This window comes from Typopeltis vanoorti, chromosome 24 (genome assembly GCF_054136105.1).
Source record: "Typopeltis vanoorti isolate ZY-2024b chromosome 24, IOZ_Tvanoo_1.0, whole genome shotgun sequence".
NCBI classification, from domain to species: domain Eukaryota; kingdom Metazoa; phylum Arthropoda; class Arachnida; order Uropygi; family Thelyphonidae; genus Typopeltis; species Typopeltis vanoorti.
The window spans coordinates 1,043,001-1,067,844 of NC_143572.1; the positions used below are offsets into that span (position 1 = coordinate 1,043,001).

The 24,844-nt window shown below is 37.4% G+C and overlaps 1 protein-coding gene across 1 annotated transcript in view; it reads left to right on the top strand.

Annotated features, from left to right (window-relative positions):
* LOC150092881 (ATP-binding cassette sub-family C member 5-like) overlaps positions 1-24,844 on the top strand; it is a 708,254-nt gene that overhangs the window by 321,377 nt on the left and 362,033 nt on the right. The window contains exon 14 of the mRNA XM_090414097.1: positions 2,493-2,696. Within this exon, the coding sequence (XP_090270223.1) occupies positions 2,493-2,696 (204 nt within the window). The remainder of the gene's footprint in view (positions 1-2,492; positions 2,697-24,844) is intronic.

Genomic DNA, 24,844 nt, shown 5'->3' on the forward strand with positions numbered 1-24,844 from the left:
AAGATGATTCCTTTTACTTCATGGAGATCAGATGTTAATAATAATACTATTAAATGTACTAATACTACTACTACTAATAATAATAATTATGGAGCAGCAACCTCTTTTGTTTTTTGTATATTATTGACTCACAAAAGCAAAATATTATTTTGTTGTGGGACATGATTCAATAGTAAGTGATAAATTTGTCATAATGGGATTTGAAGCAATGAGAGTTGTCAGTGTTATGTATTAGATAAGAAACCATGTGAGAATAAACTGAAAGTAATTTTCATTACAAATTGTAATGAAAACGCAACACACTGGTGAATGTCCGACATAAACCTGGCCTGGAAACTTTTCTCCGGCAATTGGAACTCTTCCTTTCGGCAATTGTAAACCTTGTCTGTGGCCTAGAAGTAGTCTCTCTCTAGAGATGTCTCGAACCGAGAAGCTCCTTTCTGGAAGAGGGAAACTCCTCTCTCAAGTAACGTGATCCGGGCAGTCTCTCTGATGGCGATTCTGGACCGGGAGGCCTCCTCTCTGGCAGCATTTCTGGAACCGGGATCCCTTCTGCTTGCTTCAGTCCCTTTTTATTAGGCCTCCTCTGAGACCTTGCATGAAGTTTGACAACCCCCAAAGAATCAGTATGAGTCTTTCATCTTAAGTTTCAAGTTCGGCATGCCTTTTGTTCTCCTTTGCTTTGTTTTGATTGTAAGTTGCTGGCCATCGGAAAGTTCTTTGAACTTTCTTTGAACTCTTTCTGACTGACTTCGGAGGTGTTTACACTTAGAGCCTGCAACCTTTCTCATATATACAAGTTTCAATAACAATCTTTCTAATGCTGCCATGTACAGCTTCGGCTACAAAAACATTGATTTTGTAGCAGAAATGGTCTATAACAACATTCTATTAGATATACTCCTCTGTTTAATTTCACCATCACACTAAACAGACTCAAAATCTTTATATCTACTACCATTTAGACTGCCACACTTAGCCACAATTCTCTCTTTCTCCTGTCATTAACATCACCCCCTCCTCCTCTTTTTACTATTCCTGTCCTTCCAGATAGGATACTCAATATCTTTCAATAAAATTCAACCTCTTTTTAATTCTATTCCCAACTGTGTATCATCCTTAGACGACCAAGTTTTGCTTACATTTTATCTTTGGTATATTGACTTAATCATTGCAACAAACTTAGCTCTCTTATTTCTGATTCTCATTGCAACAAACTTAGCTCTCTTATTTCTGATTCTCCTTACATTAGTATACAATTGTAACAAACATACTCTCTTTGAAGCCATCCCATCAATACCATTAATCCATATTCTAGCTAATGCAGTACAGCCTTCTCTTTGACCTTTCCCAGTTCACTGAATCTGATTCTGATTTCCATTCATATCCTTTTCATCATAATTACTTCTTCATCTTTTTATTCATCTTTCTTTCCTTCCTCAACCTGCTTCATGATCTCTCTGATCATTATCTGCTAAATTTATCCTGGCTCTCTGTTTTCTCAGCAAACAATAATTGCTCTAAATATCCAACACTTAACCCATTCAAATGCAATCTATGAACCTTAAACCATTCCAACTCCCTTCAGATTCCATATGTTCACAATCTAAACATCCTTTGCCTCACACAGCTCAGCCATCTTCTGGACAACATGTTAACCACTTACCCAACAACACTATTATCCTCAACAACTTCCTCAAATTACTACCCATGTTCCTTTTGCATCATACAAGTTATTTGTGTCCACAACTATAATAATTCTGATTTCCTTTCCTTTCTTCCATGCAAAGGATAAGTTTTTTGTGTCAGTGTTTTACCTGGAAAACGTGTTTTATGTTTCCTATTATTCACCACATCTCTAATGATTGAATTCCCATATAAAACTACATGATTACTTTTTACACTGTAATTGTTCTAAACCTTCTGCATTTATTGATACATCCGTACTTAAATAAATTTTTGTAGCATATCTACTGAGAAAATTCAGGACAAAACTTTTTCAAGCAGAATCTTTCTGAATCTCTGGTGGGTGGGTGGGTGTATATCCTTATAGATACCATTTTTAAAATGTCTAAGACTGCTGGGAAAAGAAAAATCAACAACACAAACCCACAAAATTAAGATCGCATACACTACCAAAGAACGCCTATATCCAGGCTGAAAAAAAAATGAAACACTGTTATAATGAAAAAAAAGCCACACTGTACAATTTAAAACACTGTTTTCTCAGCACCTGTTAAAGCACTGTTTTCTCAGTTTACAAACACTGCTATATTCATTTGCAGTTATTTTAAATTATATTAACTATAACAGACTGTCCATTATAACCAACTATTCTTGGTCCCTATAAGTTTGTTATTGTATGAGTTGATTGTATAAGAGTTTTCAAAATATAATGCTCAAGATAATTTAGTTCTTGTTTTTTATACAAAAGTTTATATTCTACAATATTAATAATGAATGAAAAATGGTTTATTTGTATTTATTTTTAGGTAGGAGAGCGAGGTGTGACTCTTAGTGGTGGACAGCGTCAGAGAATTAGTCTTGCAAGAGCCCTCTATAGTAACAGAGACATTTATCTTTTAGATGATCCTCTTTCAGCAGTAGATACAAAGGTTGCTCGTCATATCTTTCAGAACTACATTAAGATTGCCTTGGCAGATAAAACTGTGCTTCTGGTTACTCATGCAGTGAACGTAAATATTATTTATTGTTGCCTAAGGAAAGCGTTACAGTTTGTTTGTTTTTATTTTTTTTTTTATTTTATTTTATTTTATTTTATTTTTTTATTTTTAGCATTATGTGTTAAAGATGAAAATTGTAAGTTTTAATGTTCCCTAAATCAAGAGGGGTGTTGGCATTAATTATTATGTCGCCTGAAGGCCTAAATAAATTGTCACATTTGTTTGACAGCTTGTTGAACTAATTAAAGTATTTTGACAAAGTTGCTTGTCAGAGCACTTTAAAACAATTGGGATGTTAAGACCAACTTCTATTTAATAAAAAAATGTATACAATTTAATAGAAGTTAAAGTATGTAATAAAATACAGTATTTACAACAACTATTGCTGCTTTATAAAATAGCTTTCTCTCTTGTGGGAAATTCTAACTCTTCTCTTAGGTAGATGGCTTTTATAAGGCCACTAGATGAGTTTATGAAAAACATCATTGTATACGCTGCAGCAAGTTAAGTTCATTTTATATTTATTGTGTGATGGTATTATGTTATTTTTAGATTAAGTTTAACTTTTTGATATTTGTGATTGGAATGTTGTGTTAGGTTACATTTTTTAGATGGTGTTGTTTTATACTGCCAGCCTGGTTGGCCGAGTGGTTAGCATATCCACTCTCCAGCCAAAAGGCTACAGGTTCGAATTCCACTGTAATCATTGTTGTTTGTGATTGTCTGTGAAAACACTAGTGATAGTGGTGGGCAGTAGATGGCGTTGGTATAGATGATGCAGTTCGCTGTACTTGGATTGAGTGGTGGAGATGGAGAGTTGTAGAGTTGATGCCCTCCCTCGATGAGTCTTTGGACTCCTTTGAGGCATCATGTAATAATAATAATATTCTGTGCTTCTTGTTTAGTGCTCTGGGACAAAATAACAATGAGAGGGGATCTGCTGTGTAGGTCAGCATGAAAGACAGAGTAAATGGTGTGAATTTTTCAAGCATGGTACAGTGCTGTAAGTGTTATATGTATGCATAGGAAGATGTTGCAGATGCTTATGTGGAGAGGTTGAATAGCGAGATGAGCGAGCATGCATATGCAGGAAGTGTGACATACTGATTGACCATGAGGATTGCTTCAAAAGGGTAAATAAAGTGCAATATGTTCTTTATTTAGTTAATCAAGCAAAACAATAACAACAACAAAAAAAAAACCTAGAGAGTTCTTTGATATGTAACCAGAAGAAGAAAGAACGATTATGGAAGGATGATATTGGTTGCCAAAAATGGTAAAAGGATAACCATTATGGAGATATAGTTGAGATATTAAATGGGCAGTTCATAAAGGTATTTCGTCCTTGTGAGTGTGACATCATGCAGAGGTTGAGAGGAGGGAGTGATGCTGACTCTGAATGAACAAGAGGTATATGGGGAATTGAGCAAACTTGATGTTAATAAGCTGTGGGATTTGATGATATATCACCACTTGTTTTGAGGGAATGTGGCAGGGAGTTGACATCTGCTTAGCATAGTCAAATTCCAAAAGAGTAGAAGGAAGATAAGAAATTGCACTGCATGATAAGGGAGTGATAGAACTCACACTTCAAATTATATTTTTCCTGCCATTTCTCCAGGATAAAAATATCCCACTGAAGTATTCATTGTTCAATATTTATCTAACAGTGTCATTCTTTCACAATCGTTTCTCCTCCTATTGGCCACATAGCAAAAAAAAAAATTCCTTATGATTTTCTTTGGATCCCAGGGCTAATCTCTTCTCATATTCCAGTTTTGCCTTCCATTTATTAAAAAAATGTACAAATAATTTCCAAGACTTGTGTGACACTGGAAATGGGGTTTGGATTCATGACACTAGGTCACTCAAAGAAAGACCATTCTAAGTTAGATTCTGTTTGCCAATTAGAAAATCTTTTCTTTGACTGGTTTCTCAGTTGATCTCTCTGGAATGGATAAATAAGTTTTTCATCCTGTAAACTCAAGAAAATTGACTGTAGATTTCACACTATTTCAAAGAATTATATATATAGTATTGAGGTTAGGGACTATGAGGTGGTGGCACTTGTTTGCTGTACTGTCCTTCCCAGATGCAAATTAAAATCACTGATAATCTTGGGAAGCTATTCTGTGATTGGCTATGGGTGGCAGCTAGCTGGCTTCATCTACCCTCTTTGGGTAATAAAAGGCATACATAGATTAATTAATTTATTTTATTTTCGATGAATTCCTTTTCATAATTCACTCATTTTCTTGCAATATATTTTTAACTTTTTCAGTAAAATTGCCTACATTATCTGACAAAGAGACATAACATAATTAGTTATTCATTTGGGATTTTAATAGTTATTTTGTTCTATTTTAAGATATTATTTTGTAATGCATAAGTACTACTTCATATCAAGATTGTGATACATCCTTTGTTATCAGCTACACATAGTGTGCCCATTAAGTAATGAGACAACAGTTATTATATCAAAACAAAGACCTATATTTGGAATTGTCAATTACACAGTTTCAAAATAATCTTCCTCCAACTCCACACAATGATGTTTACTTCTGTCATCGTACAGGTGTTTGAAGGCATGTTGGAAGTCCTGAACCTCCTTCAGCCTCTGGGTCACTCTGCATTGAATTTCCTCAATGTTGCTGAAGTGCTCCCATTTCAAGGCACCCTTCATCTTTGGGAAGAGAAAAAAGTCTGCTGCAGCCAAATCTGGTGAATAGAGGAATGTCTGATGACATCAAAGCTACAAATTGCTTCACATCAGCGCACAGTGCATGGTGTGTTCAACAGAACCAATTGTTGTTGTGGAACAGTTCTTTCTGAGATGTTACATGCAAGCATACAGATGTTGCATTACTCCTGAATAATACCCACCATTCACTGTAGTGCCTTCAGAAACAAATTCATGGTAGATAATTCCATCGAAAAACAATGACCATTGTCTTGACACGTGATTTTTGCAACCTTACTTTCTTCTGCTGGGGAGATGTTCCATACCATTCCATGCTCTGTTTCATTTCCAGAAACACCAGTAACAGTTCCTTGCAACGCATTACAATCTTGATCGACTGCATGGATAAAATTTTGACAACATGCAACCCAGTGCTGTCTCTGTTCGTGTGTCAATGTGCGCAGTACAAACCTTGAACAAATCTTACTCTTGTGGACATCTCTTTCTAAGATTAATCTGGCCATTTTCTTACTGCTAAGCTGTGCAGTGAGGAGCCGAGTGGTTATTTGCCTGTCAGGCAACAATTCTCCTAGCTTCCATCACATGTTCATTTGTCTATGCAGAAACTGACTATCCACAGTGTGGCTCATCCGCCAGGGAGTTCCTACCCTCTTTAAATGTTAAAAACCAGCAAACTATCTCTGCACTGCTCAAACAGTCATCGGTGTCAGCTTTTTTTAAGGTATTGGTACACTTGTGCAGCAGTTTTTCCTAATTTACAGTAAAATTTTATCACACTATCCACTTACACACTCTTACTTCAATGGTTGCCACAAAAAACTGCTGCATCACCTGACTCAAAAGTTGCTCCTATGATTAAAATACACTCTAGTGGTCAAAACTATAAACACATTTTGATAAAGATACCAAGCAATTTTATAAGCTTGATTTTTAATCCTTTTTCCTAAGTAAGCAAACAGACAAGTAACTCAAGTTTGTGGCTGCACGTAGTGCAACTCGCGGTAAAGGTGGAGAAAGCTCTTACCACTTTCCTTACAATTTTCCCCTAATGCAAAGCACATTTCCTTGCGGAGATGTATGATGCTATGCATTGAGGTAATGGTCACTACCCAGACCGGTTTCGACCTTTATTGAGGTCTCATCAGTGGGAGCCAGACCTAAAAATAATAAATTTAGTTTAATCCTTTATCCAAGTGTGTGCAAATAAAGTTTGTGCCTGAAAGTAGCTTGCTCCACCTTTGCAAGGAGTCGCCCTGTGTTGTGCCACTTTACCCCAGTCCTGAAGATACTTTCAGGCGCAAACTTTGTTTGCACACACTTGGATAAAGGATTAAACTAAATTTATTATAGTCTGACCAAGTGAAAAATAAACTTTTAACAGACCTAAAAAATGCCAAGAGTGAAGTAATACAGAGCTTATAAATTTTACGTAAACAAGGTGCTTAGATGTTATTAAATAAAAATCTCAGGATGAGAGTAAGATGTAGAAAAAATTTTCTATAAACACATTTGTTACTTTGTAAAAAATCAGTGTAATTACTTAGCAGGCACTGTATATTTCATCTTGCTTTGATGGCCACTGTTGTCATTTAACAAAATGTAAGAACCATTCCTGTAGAAATTGGTATTTCATGTCATTTTTCTTTACTGAGAAATGCTGTTCACTTATTTATATCACTACTACACATGATTGGTTGTGGCACCTACCATATTTACTCAAATATAACTCATCATCACGTATATCTCGCACCCCTGATTTTACTTCACGAAAAAAGAAATTTAAATGTTTCACATATAGTTCTCACATGAAAAAAGTTTAAAACTTTAAGAAATAGATAGTGAATGTTGTTATTATAGTTTCAGATATTTTGGAATTCAGATAAATGATTTTTAATTTTTATTTGAGTGAATATGGTATACCTATTGATTCTATATGCAGGCAAAAGTTAAGAGAGAAGGAATTTGCTGTTCTTTGTGAACAGCTGGAGCCCATAGTCTTATTATTATTATTATTTGTCACCTCCAGGGATTCCAAAGACTCATCAAAGGAGGGCATCCTCTACAACTGTGTCTCCACCACTCACAATCCACTAACTGACTGCAACCACACCAATGCCATCTATCGTTGACCACCACCACCAGTATTTCCACAGACAATCACAAACATCCATGCCCACAACGGGTTTCGAACCCCCATCCTTTTGGCTGGGGAGCAGATTACGCTAACCATTTGGCCAGCCAGGTTGGCCAAGGAATATTTAATGGGCAAGGCGGTTCTGGTGAGAATGGAAGTAGCTTAGTGGGTTAGCAGAATCTGTAAGTGAATGTTGGGCTGCTGCTACACTTGTAGATTTGGCAGAAATGTGAGGATGAAAGACTCTAGTTCTCCTGAACTGTGCCCATAGAAATATCTGTTGCACATTGCAGAAACCAACCATTCTGAGTAGCTGGAGAGAGAGAGAGAAAAGAAATTGCCAGGAAGCCAACTATCTTCTTTTGGATATCATCAGGAAAGGTATTTTATTCATCACTCCCAAATGTCAGAGAAGTATTCTAAAGTTGGACAGTTTAGGGATTTGTACAGAGATGGAAAGTAACATCTTTATGAAAAAAAATAAAACTGCTGCCAAGTTTATGGAGAATCAGATTGCCACAGTTTTGTTGTATTTGTGCTAGGAAAAGTTGGAATTAAGTGTTAGTCCAAGAAAGAGAGATTTGGTCTTCACTGATGAGCTGAATTTTATCACAGAAAAGAAAAGAAGTACAGAAGTACTGGGGTCTTTTTGGTGAGTAAAAAAAGCAAAAACTGTGTGTATAGAAGCATTGAAGATGATGAGGTTGTCATCACCCTGCTGAAAGAGGGAATTTGCTGTTTATGGCACTGGTTGTAACGATCTTGAAGTTATGGATGTTGAGTGTTGTAGGTTGATTAGGATGATTGGAGACTGGAGACCTATTTTTTATGAAAAAGGAAGGCTGATTTTACAGAACTCCAAAGGAACCTTAACATTAGTAGAGAAATCTAAAGAAAACGCTATCCACAAAATTACAATTATTATTATTATTATACTCTTCATGGAGTCGGCAGACTCATCGTGGAAGGTGCATTCAACTGAAAACATATTTATCATATAGAATTTTAAAATCCTTAACATTCTTTGAATTAACACACATTCCGGTAATGCATTCCATTCACTGACAATTCTCCATGTAAAAAATCTGCTCCTCACCACATTTTTACATAACTTCCAGGAATTACCTCTGGTTCTTCACCTCTCACCATCTACTCATTTTACAATGCCATCATCATCATCATCAAATTCCTGCCATGTACCCTCAAGGGGTGTACAGGATATGAAAGTACTACATGAAAAAATTACATCATTACTAACTTCCTATCTACAATTTTCCTCCAAATCAGTCTGTTACTTGTCAAGACTCCAACATTATCAGATCTTATATTTCTATCGTCTAAGGCACTTTGTACCCACCTATATCTTGGTCTTCCCCTGGGTTGTTTTCCTGCCAACCTGGCAGAGAACACTTGTTTTGCTAATCTTTCCTCTCCCATTCTATTTAAGTGACCATACCACCTGAAATTAGCTCTGCTAACGCATACTGTATCAATCCACCTATATCTTGGTCTTCCCCTGGGTCGTTTTCTTGCCAACCTGGCAGAGAACACTTGTTTTGCTAATCTTTCCTCGCCCATTCGGTTTAACTGACCATACCACCTGAGATTAGCTCTACTAACACATTCCTGGATGCTGACAATGTCAAGTTCTTTCCTAATATCCTCATTTTTAATATGATATTGCCATTGATGCCATCTGTTCACGCTTCTAATCTTTCTCAGGACTCTCATATCTGCGGTCTCTAGTCGTTGGTCAAGTGTTTTACTTCTGACCCAGCTCTCAGATCCATAAGTTAAAACTGGTTTGAACACTGTCTTGTATAAAGATAATTTAGTGTTCCGACTAATTTCTCTCTTATTCCATATGAATTTATTCAATTGACTTCCCACCATACCGGCTTTGCTGATTCTGTTGTCTATTTCTATATTTAATTTACCATCTTCAGTAAAAAATCATGCCTAAGTAGCTGAAATGTTTTACTTATTCCACAGGTTCTCCATTCACAACACAGTTGACATTTTCAATGATTCTGCCTATTTTCATTGTCTTTGTCTTTTTATTGCTGACCTTCATACCATATCTATTACAACAGTATTCAATTTTGTCAGAGAATCTTGCAGACTTGTAGCGGATTTATTTAGAAGTATAACATCATCTGCATAAAGCAAAGAGCTGACATTAACATCTCCAATTTTGATATAATGTTTAATACCACTTTCCTTCATAATGTGATCCATATAGATAACGAATAACAGAGGGGATAATGTACATCCTTGTCTCACACCAGATTTAACATTAAACCATCTTCCTGTACTTCCTTCAATTCTAACTGCCGACTTACAACTCAAATACAGACTAAGTATTGCTTGATATAATGCCCCATTGACACCATATAACTGTGTAGCATATTGAATAGCTTCAATCTTGGCACCTTGTCATATGCCTCTTTCAGATTGACAAAACTTAAATACAGATCTTTGTTATATTCCATGCTTTCTCGACTATTTGTCATAAAGTGAAGATCTGATCCTGACAGCCCTATTTGGCCTGAATCCGGCTTGTTCTTCACCAAGCTTTTCTTCCACAATTCTTCTCAACCGTTTCTCAAGTATACTTGCATAGATCTTGCCAGGAACACTGAGTAGGGAAATACCTCTGTAATTCTCACAGTTTTATTTCCCTTTTTATATATGGGTACTATGAGAGCTCTACTCCAATTATTGGGAATTCGTCCCTCTGTCCAGGCTTTCTGAGCTATGCAGTGCAGAGCCACTGTAAGACTCGTTTTTTTCAATCGAAGTACTATTATATGGATTGCACACTTCAGTTTTGGAAATTAGTTTTTTCTGTTTTTATGAACAAGAAAAGATGCTAAACTGCACTACCTTCTTTTCAGTTGTGAGACTTTTTTAATATCAAAAATTTATATTCCAAAATAATTCAGTAGAAACTCAGTTTCTTGCCTCTTTAGCTGAAAATTGCAACAGGTGATTTTTTTTTTTTTTTTACTTTGCTTGTGTGTAGGATACTCATTCTAATAATATCAAATAATTAACAAGTAGATGGGATATAGTGAAAATGTATGAAACATATCGAAAGTGAGTGAGCTGATCTCATATAGAGGTAGCAGTTGAGTTTCTCCTCGAAACTCAGGTTTTTCATCTCGCATACAGACAAATCAGCCTTCAGAATGCACACAATTTATAAACAAAAAATACCAGTGGTGGTGGGCATCAGATGGCATTAGTGTAAATGATGATAGTGGTGGTTCGGTGTAGTTGGTGAATTAAGTGGCGGACATGGAGAGTTGTAGAGTAGATGCCCTCCTTCATTGAGTCTTTGGACTTCTTGGAGGTGTCATGTAATAATAATAATATCCTATACAGATTGATTCAGAATTTATGCTCATTTTGAAGATTTATTATTATTATTATTATTTTATTCACATAATTGATACACAATCAAAACAAGATATCATATAAACAAAAATTTGACTAGTGACACAGAACAATTCAGATTCTACCCGAGAATCTAAGAATAGTCCATCAGGTAGCATCGTAAAATATGGAATGTTCCAAGTAATGCTGTTTATTGTAGGTCATATGGGGTCACCTCATTGATTTTTAATTGCTGTAAATAGTTGAATAGCTTCTTTGAAGTTGCACCAAGTGCACCGATAACTATTGGGATGACTTTGGTGTGTTTAAGCCACATTCAGCCAACTTCGATTGCCAGATCTCGATATTTAGTAATTTTTTCCAGTTCTTTGTTGTTAATGTTGTTATCACTGGGTACTGCAATATCGATAATCCAATCCTGTCGATGTTCGATAATTGTGATGTCAGGTCTATTGTGTTCCAAATGCCGATCAGTTTGTATTCTAAAGTCCCAGAGAATTTTTGCTGTTTTGTTTTCCAATACAGTCTCTATTTTATGCTGCCAACAGGTATCAGAAGTAGGAAAGCCATATTTTTTGCATACATGCCAATGAACTATTTTGGCCACTTGATCATGGCAGTATTTATAGTCAGTATGAGCTATTTTGCTGCAGGCACTGATTAGATATTCTACAAACTCATCTTTCTCATCGCATAATCTGCATTTGCTGTTATTATTGATATTCAAATTTTTTAATGTATTCGTGTTGTAGCCATTGCCATGTCTTGTTCACATCAATTTTGTCCTCAGTTTCCCAAAGAAATTGGCCATGCAAAGCTTTATCTTTCCAGCACACATATCGGATATTTTGTTGTTCCTTTTGAAATCGGATTTGTTTCCTGTTGTTTTTAGAAGGCTCTCTTGTGTAATTACTTGAAGCATTGGCTCAGAGCTATTGTCGATGTAATTTCTTAAACCAATTTCTTCTTCTTCCCCGGTCTGTCTCACTTGCAGCAGACCCCGTCCACCTATTCTCCTCGGTAGGTACAACCGGTCAACATCACTTCGTGGATGTAATGCATGATACATAAACATTAGTTTTCTACTTTTGTGGTCTAGTTTGTTCAGGTCTTGTTTTGTCCAATTTATTATGCCAGCTGTGTATCGGATCACTGTTATAGCCCAAGAATTAATTACTCTAATTGTGTTTAATCCATTTAGTTTTGTTTTCAGAATATTTCTAACTGTTTTGATGTATTCTGATGCTACGTGTTGTTTAACTTTCGAGTGGAGAATATCATTGGCTTCTAATATTCCTAGGTATTTATAGTGTTATTATTATTATTAGCATTATTATTATTATTATCCCGGCCTCCATGTAGTCAAAAGATTCATCGTGGGAGGTCCTTCCTAACAAACACAAAGTCTATCAAGACCCATCGAGGGGAGGTCCCCCCCCTAAGAAAAACAAAGTCTATCATACCACTCCTTAAACTCTTTGACCATTCTCGCTCTCACCACTCCATCAGGCAATGCATTCCATGGTTCAACCACTCTCCATTCAAAGAAACCACTCCTCACCCTCTTGCTCACAGTTTCCATTCGTAACTTCCAGGAATGGCCTCTTGTCATCACTCCTTACTGCTGTTCAACCAAGCAAAAGAATTCCCCAGTGTCAACCCTGTAAACCTCTCAACAGTTTCAAAGTGTCAATCATATCACCTCTCCTTCTTCTATCCACTAAACTCTGCAGTCCACATTCCCTCAGCCGATCCTCATAACAAAAATTGTACAGTCCTGAAACCATCTTTGTCATCTGTCTTTGTACACTTTCCACACTTAATTTATCCCCTTCAAATCCTGTGGACCAAAACTGAGAACAATAGTTTAAGTGTGGTCTGATCAGGGTCTTATACAATGGAATGATAACTGTTTTATCTCTGCAGGTCAGCGTCCTTCTCATTATTGCAGAAATCCTCTATGTTTCCTTCACCACCTTTGCAATATGTCCCCTGAATTTCAGGTTTCTATCAATCATCAACCCCAGATCTCTTGTCTGCCCTACTTCCTCCAGTATAACTCCTCCCATAGAGTATGCAGTGTCCCATCGATGTTTCCCAAACCTCAAGACCTTACATTTTGCTGCATTAAACTGACATCCCCCATTGATTTGCCCATCTATCTAGCTTATTCAAATCCTCCTGCAGGGCTTCTGCATCTGCACTATTGCCAATAAACCTTCCGAGCTTTGCATTAACCGCAAACTGAATATCCCTTTGCAATCCACTGACAATCTCATTGGTATAAAGGTTAAACAATATAGGTCCTAGTACTGAGCCCTGTGGGACCCCACTTGTAACCTTCTGCTTCCTTGAAACTGCTCCACCATACACATCTCTCTGATACCTATCAGACAGCCAATCCTGAATCTTGTTGACCAATCTGAATTCCCGACCCATGTGCTGCAACTTAAATATCAGCTTATCATGTGGCACCCTGTCAAATGCCTTTGCTAAGTCTAAGAAAATTGCAGTATATGCCTTTCCCTCATTTAATATTCTTGTAACTTTATCATAAAAGGCTAGCATATTGCTAAAACAAGAGTGCCCCTTCACAAATCCATGTTGACGCTCACAGATAACATTACCCTCATCTGCCCAATGCTGTATACCGTCCTTCACTACTTTCTTCAAGATCTTACTAACTACTTATGACACAAACTAGCCTATAATTAGACACTTCCAGTCTGCTACCGCCCTTATGCAGTGGCACTGTCTTACCTTCCTTCCATTCCATGGGCACCTTTCCCACATCCAGACTTTCATTGAAAAGCCAGGTCAAAGGCACTGTCAATTCCCTAGCACATTCTCTCAAAACTCGTGGTGAAATACCATCCAGTCCCACAGCTTTACTGACATCCAGAGTACTATGTATTTGAAACACAGTCTCCTCCTGTACCTCTAAGCTTCGAACCTGCCCAATCCCTCTAGCATTAAAACTGCCTCATTCAGGATGAAATACTCCAATAAAGTATTCATTGAACAATTCCACTGTCTTTTGCATCAGTCACTGTATTCCCATTTTTATCCCACAATATCACAATAATAGCACAAAATACCACTTCTTCTTCTGCAGCTTCTCCCACTTAAGTGGGGTCACTGTTGATGATGAGTTTCCTCCACATCCTCCTATCTTGGGCTGTCACCATATCCAAGTTCTTCATCCTCAAGTCCTCTTCTACCAGCTCCTTCCATCTCTTCTTTGGCTGCCCACGCTTCCTCCTTCCTTGCACATCCATCTGCATATCCCTTCTTCCCACATATTCGTCCTCCCTCCTCATCACATGACCAAACCATCTCAACCTTGCCTCCTGTATCTTCGGTTCTAAGTTCGTAACTTTCACTGCTCCTCTCACATAGTCATTTCTCAGACGATCCTTTCTGGTCACACCGCACATCCACCTAAGCATTCTCATCTTTGCTACTTCCATCCTGCTGATGTTATTTTTCCTCAGGGCCACAGTTTCCATTGCATATGACATAGCTGGCCTCACTACTGTCCTATAGATTTTGCCTTTCAGATTGATCAGCGCCCTCTTATCACATAACACTCCAGCCATCTCCCTCCAGTTCCTCCAACCTGCTTGTATCCTGCATCCCACTTCCTTCTCACCTCCTCCATCTGCTTCCACTGTTGAACCTAAGTATCTAAAGTCCCTCACCTTCTGATGACATTTCCTTCCAGGTCCAGATCTGTCTCCTTGCCGCCACCCACTGTGCAACACATATATTCTGTCTTACTTCTGCTCAGTCTCATACCTCTCTCTTCCAGTACTTTTCTCCATCTTTCCAGTTTAGTTCCTGCTTCTTCTCTTGAATCTGCACACAGCAAGATGTCATCTACATACAACATTGTCCAAGGCACATCTTCTCTCACCCCCTCCATCACAATATTAAATAGAAACGGACTTAATACTGATCCTTGATGCAAGCCAACTGTTATTTGAAAACTTTCTGTCTGTCCCAGATAGGTCCGAACTCTTGTCTTCACATTTCTGTACATTTCCCGCACCAACCTGACATATTTCTCTGGAACCTTCTTCTCCCTCAGACACCTCCAGACTTCTTGATTTGGCACTCTACTGTATGCTTTCTCCAGATCAATAAATGCCCGATGTAGCTTCCGTTGTTTCTCTCAAAACGTTTCCATCATCTGCCGTAACCCAAAGATAGCATCTGTTGTTGATCTACTAGGCATGAAGCCAAATTGTTCCTTTGCAATCTCCACCTCCTTCCTCAATCTTCCATTAAGAACCCTTTCTATGATTTTCATTGTGTGGGACATCAGCTTTATTCCTTTGTAATTTTTACATATTCTTTATATCCCCTTTACCCTTGTAGATAGGGACAAGAGTACTCTCCCTCCATTCCTCGGGTATATTTTCCTGTTGGCAAATTTTCATGAACAGGAGGTCAATTCTCTCTTCCTCCAGTGCCTTCTATGCTTCCATTGGAATCCTGTTGGGGGCCCAACGATTTTCCATTCCTCATCTTCTTCATGGCCTCCGTTACTTCCACTCTACTGATGTTCTGCGCCATCCCCTCAAAAGTCTGCCCATCTTCTCTGTGAGTCCTTTGCATTTTCATCTTTCAACAGTCCCTCAAGGTATATATTCTCCATCTGTTTCTTATGTCCACATCCCTCCATAATACTCTTCCTTTAGCGTCTTTGATCTGACTCACATGTAAGATGTCCTTTGCTGCTTTATTTCTACATTTCACTAGTTGATAAATTTTCTCTGTCCTTCCTTTGTTTCTAATTCATCATACAGATCTTGATATGCCATGGCCTTCGCCTGTGTCACAACTCTCTTGGCTTCTTGCTTTCTCTCTCTCTATAACTCTCTGTCCTCTTCCACTCTTCACTCATCCCACTTCTGCTTTGCATTCCTCTTAGCTGTCACTGCCACTTGTACATTATTATTCCACCACCAAGTCTCCTTCTGCTCTCTAATCTTTCCAGATATCTCACCAAGCACCTCTATTGCACAGCAGAGGATTATTTTTGAATTATGGTTCCACCAATTTTGTACACTTTCCAGTCCATCCGAAATCCTCTCTAACACCCTCTTCCTAAAACGATTCCTCACGCTCTCTTCTTTTAAGCGAAACCACTTAATTGTCTTCATCCCATGGCTTCCAGAGGTTCTTATCTTTGATCTTATTTTAAAGTCTAAAATAAACAGCAGTCGGTGTTGCTTTGCTACTTGATCTGTTGGAATTACTTTACAATTTGTCACAACCTTAAGATGTTTTCTTCTAGTCGAAATGTAGTCAATTTGTGAACTGTTGTTACCACTCCTAAATCTTGTCAAATGTTCTTCCCTCTTGTAGAAAAACGAGTTCACAATTGCTAGATCAAACACTACTGCAAAGTCCACACCCTCTCTCCTTCCTGGTTCATCATTCCCACTCCGTGGCCACCATACACCCTTTCATAGTCTCTATTCTGTCTCCCTATGTGTCCGTTCAAGTCTCCTCCGACAATCACTATCTCGTTTTATTCCAGTTTCCTCATTTCTTCATCTAACATGTTTCAGAACTCATCTTTCTCCTCTGCTGTACAGCCAACTTGCAGGGCATGTACACATAATACAACCACCCACTCTTCTTCAAGACCCAATTTCATTCGCATTATCTTGTTGTTCCTTCTACCCACTTCCAGTACTTTGCCCTTCATTCTGCCACACACCACAATTCCTACAATTTCTTTCCTCGTCATTCGCTCCAGAGTAGAACAATGTATATCCATCTCCCAATTCCTTTGCCTTTTCCCCTTTCACCTTGTCTCCTGCACACATAAAATGTCCAACTTCCTCTTCCCCATCATGTCTGCTACCTCTCTTTCCCTGCCAGTCATGCTTCCAATATTCAGTGTTCCCACTCGCAACATCCTCTCCACAAAATACCACAATAATAATAATTATTATTTGCCAGCCTGGTTGGTCAAGTGGTTAGCATACCTGCCCTCCAGCCAAAAGGCTGTGGGTTCGAATCCCCCCTGTGGGCATGTATGTTTGTGGTTGTCTGTGAAAATACTAGTAGTGGTGGTGGTGGGCAGTAGATGCATTGGTTTAGATGATGATGATGGTAGTTGCAGTTTGTTGTAGTTGGTGGAGACAGAGTTATAAAGCAGTTGTCCTCTATCGATGAGTCTTTGGACTCCCTGGAGGTGTCATGTAATAATAATAATAACAATTTTATGTAATATTTTCTACACATGAAAATTCAGTCATATGTATACTACAAAAACAGGGACAACAATCTTAGGCAGTACATAATGGAAGGCATGTGAGGGTTAATAGTCATACATCTTATTATATCATCAGAGCATATGATTGTGAATGAAGTATCCAATCTTTCCCTGGTTGGAGAGAATGACCATGAAGTTACCTGAGTTTCAACCAGTCACATGAGAATTTCTATAAAAAATGGATATATGTGAAACTACAAGACTGGTGATTATAGAAAGCTTGAGAGACAACTGGGAGCTATAGCATGGAAACAGGAGTTGGGGGGGGGGGGGGATGATATAGATGCTGTGTGGGCATTGATCATGAACTCTTTGACAGCAGCAATGTCTGAGTTTATCTCGTAGGTAAAAAGGCTAAACAAAGTAGGAGTAAAATTAATGGATGAAGAGATTAATGGTGAAATGTTGAAGAAGAAGGCACTGTGGACACAATATAAGATCAATGTTGATAATGATCAGTAGCATGAAGAATAGAAAGAAAAGGCCAGGAAGGTAACTCACTTGGGAAAGGCAGCAAAAGTGCAGTATGAGAAGAAGTTAGCTAATCAAGCTAAGAAAAATCCAAGCAAGTTCTTTTGATATGTGGCAAGTAGAAAGAAAAATGTTTATGGGAGAATGATACTAGTTGATGACCTTGGCAGAATGGTAACCAATGTGGAGGATATAGTTGAATTATTCAATGATCAGTTTATGGACATCTGCAACCCTACCACTTCTTCTAGCAGAAGGCCTCACTCCAAAAACCCAGTGAGGTACAGGAATGACCATACAGTATCTACAGACATCAAAAACCCTTCCTATTATGCATACCATTATACTTATCTGTAAGGATATATGCTTTTCATTATGGGATACTAAGGCATTTGATGTGAAGTCATTAGCCTCTATATACAAATAGCCCAGTTGTGAAATTACTTCACATTCAAACTCTTTTTGCTTAAACTTGGATAAAGGATGAAACCAAGAATATAATTTCTTGGCATGTCTAATTTATAGCACTAAAAATCACTTAGTTCTTCAAGAGTGTGATCATTTCACCTAATATCTCCTATTTTATTCTTTAGGACTTCAGTCTTATTGCTGTTGGCTGCCAATCCAGTCAATCTAGGTGGTTTAGGACAGCTTTAATGTTTGAATCAATCAGCACATCATCATCTGCAAAACAGGGACTGCATATGAGGGTTTGTGCTTTGAATCTTCAAGAATTCTACCCTACACCAGTGAGCTGGTAATTGGGAGAGGGGGAGTGAGTTTATTACATAGAATGTCTGTTAAGGGTACACATTAGTAAATAAGGATGTGATATCAGTACTAATCATTATGTCTGAATTTTTAAGATTATGATTTTTTACTAGTGATTTGAAATGAACAGAAGTTCTTTCTGTGATAATATCACTTTTTTTTTTGGTGGTTTGGATTTGGTCAGAATGCATGATATATCTAAGTAAATGTTAGACACTAAAAAAGCAATATACTGCAGAAAGACAGAAATTCTTTAAAAAAGTATAAAAGAATAAAAAATTGTGATAACAAGCTGATAAGTTTAATGCAACAGGTGTCATAATGAATCAAGAAGAATAGAGCATAAATTGTAGGATCTTGTAAATGACAATTCTACTTGATCTACCAAATGATAGATCAAGAATGCATTATTTTGTGAAAAGAAAAAGGTTACTTCATGACCCAAAGAAATCATTAGCAAGTTAAAATCTGTTCAGATAAAGTACTCTGTATATATGGGACTAAAATTCTAAAATTCATAAATCCAATGTCCCTCTATGCCGTATCTGTGATACTATAGACAGTTGCACTTATAAAATTGCTCAACGGTTCTCTTACTCACCCCCCCCCCCCCCCCACACACACACCTCACAGGTTATTCCTTTACTTTTATAAAAAAATCTGTAGGCAAAAATTTGATACAAAGTATACTCTTGGAGGGGAAATTTTGGAAGAATTTGGGAGATGAAGAAACCTTGAAGTGGTGGTGGACAAGGATCTGAAGTTCAGAGATTACATTGCATCAGATTATGGTGATGATGTGGAGGACCTTAATTTGTAGAAATAAAGTTCTGGTTAATCTATGCATAATAATCCATACGACGCTTGATCAATGCCTTATAGAATTGTTGCCCTAATTCTGTAAGGCATTGATCAAGCCTCGTATGGATTATTATGCACAGATTTGTTGGCCTGGTTTTCATGATTATGAGGATATATTGGACATGGTCCAGAGTGGACTGACTAAGGTTGTAACTAGTCTTTGGGATGTGGGATATTAAAACAGATTGAGAGAATGGAATTTGCAAAGCATTGTGAAGAGGAGGAAGGGAGAGTGGACATGATTGAGACATTTAAGTTGATAAAGGGCTGTTACTAGGTTAATGTGGAAGAAATTTTTCATAGAATGGCAAAAGTGTGTAGAACAATGTGACATACCTGAAAGCTATATAAGGAAGCTGTTAGCCAGGACATAAGAAGCAGGTTCTTTGTATGAAGAGTGGTTGGTGATTGGAATGCATTCTGTATTTGTGGTAAATGTAGATACATTGACTGAATTTAAAGCACAGATTGATGAGCTTGTATGTAACATTAGCCTCCTGCAGTGAGTCTTTTGATTTCATGGAGGTCTGTGTTAATTATAATAATAATAAACATCCTTTTATAATTTAATTTATTTGGTGTTGTAATACCTTTAAGTTATATGAAAGTATTAAAGAAATATGACCTTCCTACCACATTCACACCACACTTCAAATTTGGCACTCTGTACACCTGAGAAAAAATTCCATTTTCTATCACTTTCTGAAGTGCATTGTTATTGTAAGAAGGCTTATTTTGGTGAATACAAGAAATACATTTGTACCATCATTATGGCAAGTCTGGACTGGCAGATATACTTCAGACATCCCTTCACAGGATTAGATCGAAGATAACCAATATAGAAGTCATAAGTTGGTTAGACTATTTTTAAGCTTATTGATGGCCAACAAATATGGTAGATGCAGATGTGAATTTTAGTGTTGTACTATTTATTTTTGATAACGAACTGTGCATATGCACGATATGCACAGTTCGTTATCATATATTTATTCTATAGTATTATATATGCAATATTAAATGTGGTACTATATGGCTGGTGATTATAACAAGCTTAGGACACAGCTTGGAGCTATAGCATGGAATGAGGACTTGAGCAGTGAGGAAATAAATGCTGCTTGGGAACTGACAAAGATAGATAGAAAGATAGATTTGTGAATGTCTTCTGAAGGCCAAATAAGGTAGGTGTAAAATGGATGAATGAGGAATTGAAGTACGAAATCTGGAATAAGAAGGTAATTTGAAGTCAGTACAAGATGAATAATGGTAATAATCAGTTACACGAAGAGTATGACGAACAAGCCAGGAGAGTGACTCAGTTAGTAATGAAAACAAAAGTGCAGCATGAGCAGAAATTGGAAAATTAGGTGAAGAAAAACCCTAGAGAGTTTTTTTAGATACATGGCAAGTAGAAGGAAGAATGATCATGGTAAGATGATGTTTAGGGATGAAAATGGTAGAATGGTAACTGCTGCAAGAGGCATTGTTGAGGTATTCAGTGATCAATTTATAAGGGTGTTTCATTATCATTAGGGCAAAATCATGAGAAACTTAAGTAAAGAGGATGGCCTAATTATGGCAGAGCAGGAGAAATATGAGGAACTAAATAAATTTGATATCAATAAGATGATAGGATTTAATGACATCGCCACACAACTTAAGGGAATGTTCCAGGGAATTGGCAGTAGCCTTCGCACGCCTGTTTAAGAAGAGTCTTACAACAGCATAGGTTCCAAGCGAGTGGAAGGAGGATAAAATTGTTCCACTGCATAAAGGTGGTGATAAGGCTGTAGCTTCAAATCATGGGCCAAGCTGTATATCTAGAGTTGTGAAGTATTGGAGAGACTGATGAGAAGGAGGACACAGAAATGGATTGATAACAGCAGTATTCTCCATGTGTTATCAATGTGGGTTTGTTAAAGGGAGATCATGTTTTACTAATTTTCTTATGTACTATAACAAGAGGATAAATACCTTGGACAGGGGATGAATATGCAGTGGTGTACTTGGAATTTGCAAAAGCTTTTGAAAGATTGCCACACAACAAACTGTTAAATAAATTGAAACAAGGGGGATTGGATAATAGACTTCTAAGTTGTATCAGTTACTGGCTGTTAGACAGGTATCAAGAACATTGTATATGGGGTTGGATTATTCCAAAAGAGGAACATTGTTGTTAAATTTGTATGTTAATGATATTGGGATGGGTTTAACTAGTGATATGCAGCTGTTTGCAGATTATACAAAACTGAGGAGAGGAAATCCAAGTCAAATGAATGTTATGGCCTTACAAGAGGACTTCAATAGATTGCATGAGTGGAAAGATAGGTGGCACTGTCAGTTCAATGTTGCAAAGCGTACGTTTTTGAAATTTGGTAAGCAACAATGGGATGGAAAGTATACACTTGGTGGGGAAACTTTTAAAGAGATAGAGGAGATGAAAGATCTGGTCATAGTGTTGGACAAGGACTTGAAATTCAGAGACCACATTGCACAATTTGTGAAGACATCACATCGGATAATGGTAATGATGCAGAAATAGATAGGTTATGATACCATTGTATAAGGCCTTGATCTGGCTACATATGGATTATTGTGCATATATTTAGTCACTGCGTTTTTATGGTGATGAGAATATGTTAGGAAAGGTCCAGAGAAGATTCACAAAGGTTGTCAGTGGTCTTTGGAATGTGGAGTATGAGGACAAATTGAGAGATTGTAAATTGCAAAGCCTCATGAATAGGAGGAAGGGGGCAGGATATGATTGAGACATATAAGATACTCAGGGGTTGTTATCAGGTTCACATATCAGAAATTTTTCATAGAATGAAAATGTATAAGGAGAGTTTGAGCAAAGGAATTAGGTGAAGATTCTTTTCAGAAGTTTGGAGAGTGATTGCTGAATGGGATGCATTGACTGAATGTGTTGCAAATGTAGACACACGGAATCAGTTTGAGGCACATTGGATGAGCATTGTGTGCAATAACGCTGTGTGTACCTCCCATGATGAGTCTTTGACTCCATATAGGTTAGATGATGATAATAATAATAATAATAAATCCTGTACATGCCTGCAGTATTCTGAACTGAACTAAATTATCTGTTTTAAAAAATTTGCTATGAAAATTAGCAATAAAATGACATTGCAAAAATAGGTTGGAACACTGAAAACATCAACTGCATCCTAAATGTAGAATCTATAGATCAAGCAAAACATTTCAGCTATTTAGGCACAATTTTTTAGTGAATATGGCTAATTAAATATGGCAATATTTAAAGTACTTAAAAAGTCTGTTTAAAATATTTAAATAGACTTAGCAAAGCATACTAGCTTTGCTAAGTCTGTTGACTTAGCAAAGCTAGTATGCTTGGAAGTCAAAACACTAAATTAGCTGTATATAAGTCAGTGTTCAAACCAATTTTACTTATGGATCTGAGACTTGGGTTAGAAACATAACACTTGACCAAAGACTACAGATGGGCTAGTTCTGAGAAAGATTAGAGGAGTGAACAAATGGCATCAGTGACAAAATCATATTAAAATGAGAATATTAGGAAGAAACTTGACATTTGTAGCATTCAGTAATGTATGAGCAGAGCTAATCCAAGATAGTATGGTCACTTAAACAGACTGGTAAAGGAAAGGATAGTAAAACAAGATTTTTGCAAGAATGGTATGAAGAATAGCCAGAGGAAGACCAAGATCCAGATGGGTTGATACATCAAGAAATGCCTAAAAATATGATCTGACAGATATTAGATTAATTTGGAGGAAATTTGACAATTGGAAGTTTGTAATGATGTATAATATAATTTTTAAATAACATCACCACACATATAAAAGAAAACTAAATATAAATTACTACTTCTATATAAGCCAATAAGCAGTCACAAACAAGAAGCGGAAATACTATCAGGACGTGATGGGTTAGTGGACAACTCCAATAACTATAAAATGCCACAGAAGTCCAATGACAGTACTGTGTCAAGGCAAACTTAGACCACCCTAAGCCTATACATAACATACGTGCTTCTTCTTACATCTCTCAAAGGCTCTATAAGGAAACTTGAGGGTTTGTCAGATAAATGTCAATGTACTGATAGTACATACAAAAGAGAAAATACAATTGAAATCTGATCCCAAAGAACGAGAAAAGAATCATGCCGGCTTGGATGCTGCCCGGTCCCCAATCAAGCGATCAGGATTGGATTGGAAAATCAGCTACTTCAAACAAAGACAAAAAATCAAACCTGTAAAGGATGGAATATCAATAGGTACATGGAATGTCTACAGACTATGGGCAACAGGTAAATTGCAGCTGCTTCAAGAAGAAATGAAGAAATACAGATGCGGTATCTTGTGTATTTCAGAAATGAGATGAACACTGTCAGGAGAAACAAATGGTGGAAGAGCTATCTGGTCAGAAAACAAAAGTAAGCATGAAGCAGGCATAGGTTTCCTGCTAAGTAATAAGATTTGCCAAGCAATGATAGGATACAAACCAGTTAGCAAAAGGATAATGGTTGTGAGATTCAGTGCACAATCATTCAATATCATGACAATTCAAGTATATGCGCCCACTGAGGAGAGTGCAGATGAAGACATTGAGAAATTTTACAGAGATCTACAACTAGAAATCTCTGTAGAAGACTAGAATGCAAAGATTGGCAGAAACAACACAGGATGGGTAAACATCATGGGAAAATTTGAATATGGAGAAAGAAATGAACATGAGGAGATGCTGGACCTACTATTAATAGACCAGAAATGGAGAACATATCGAGCCTTGATAAGACCCCATCTAGACTACTGTGCTCAGATTTGGTCACCTAGGTTTCTTCTTGATGGGGAGGAGGTGGAGAGGATCCAGAGGCGAGTGACCAAGATGATAGCAGGTCTGTGGAATGAACCGTATGAGAACAGGTTGAGGATTTGTGGGTTGCAAAAATTGGTTGATAGGCGGAGGAGGGGAGATATGATTGAGACATTCAAATTACTGAAGGGTTTCTATAAAATTAATTCAGAAGATATTTTTGAGAACAGGGCTGGTTGTGGGAGGACTAGGGGACATCCATGGAAACTGGGCAAAAGTGTGGTTAGTAAAGGTGTTAGAGCTGGGTTCTTTACTTTTAGAGTAGTGAATGAGTGGAATGCGCTCCCTGAGTCTGTGGTGGATGCTGTGAGAGTGAATGAGTTTAAGGCGAGGTATGATAGATACTGTATGAATGTCAAATAGTTGTGATGAATATGATTTGGGCCTCCCTCGATGAGTCTAATGACTCCCTGGAGTTGCGCCCGTAATAATAGTAATAATAGTAATAACATTAGTTCAACAGTGCAGATCATTCCAAGAAGCTCATATTGATTCAGACCACAGGTTAGTAATTGCAAATATAAGACTAAAACGGAAACAGAAATACAAAGGAAATTTTAAAAAGCCAGAGACATCTCCAGGCTAAATGACAACAGGTTAGGAACAGCATATCAGGACATACTGGAAACTAAACATAAGACAAGTGAAAAAGAAAATAT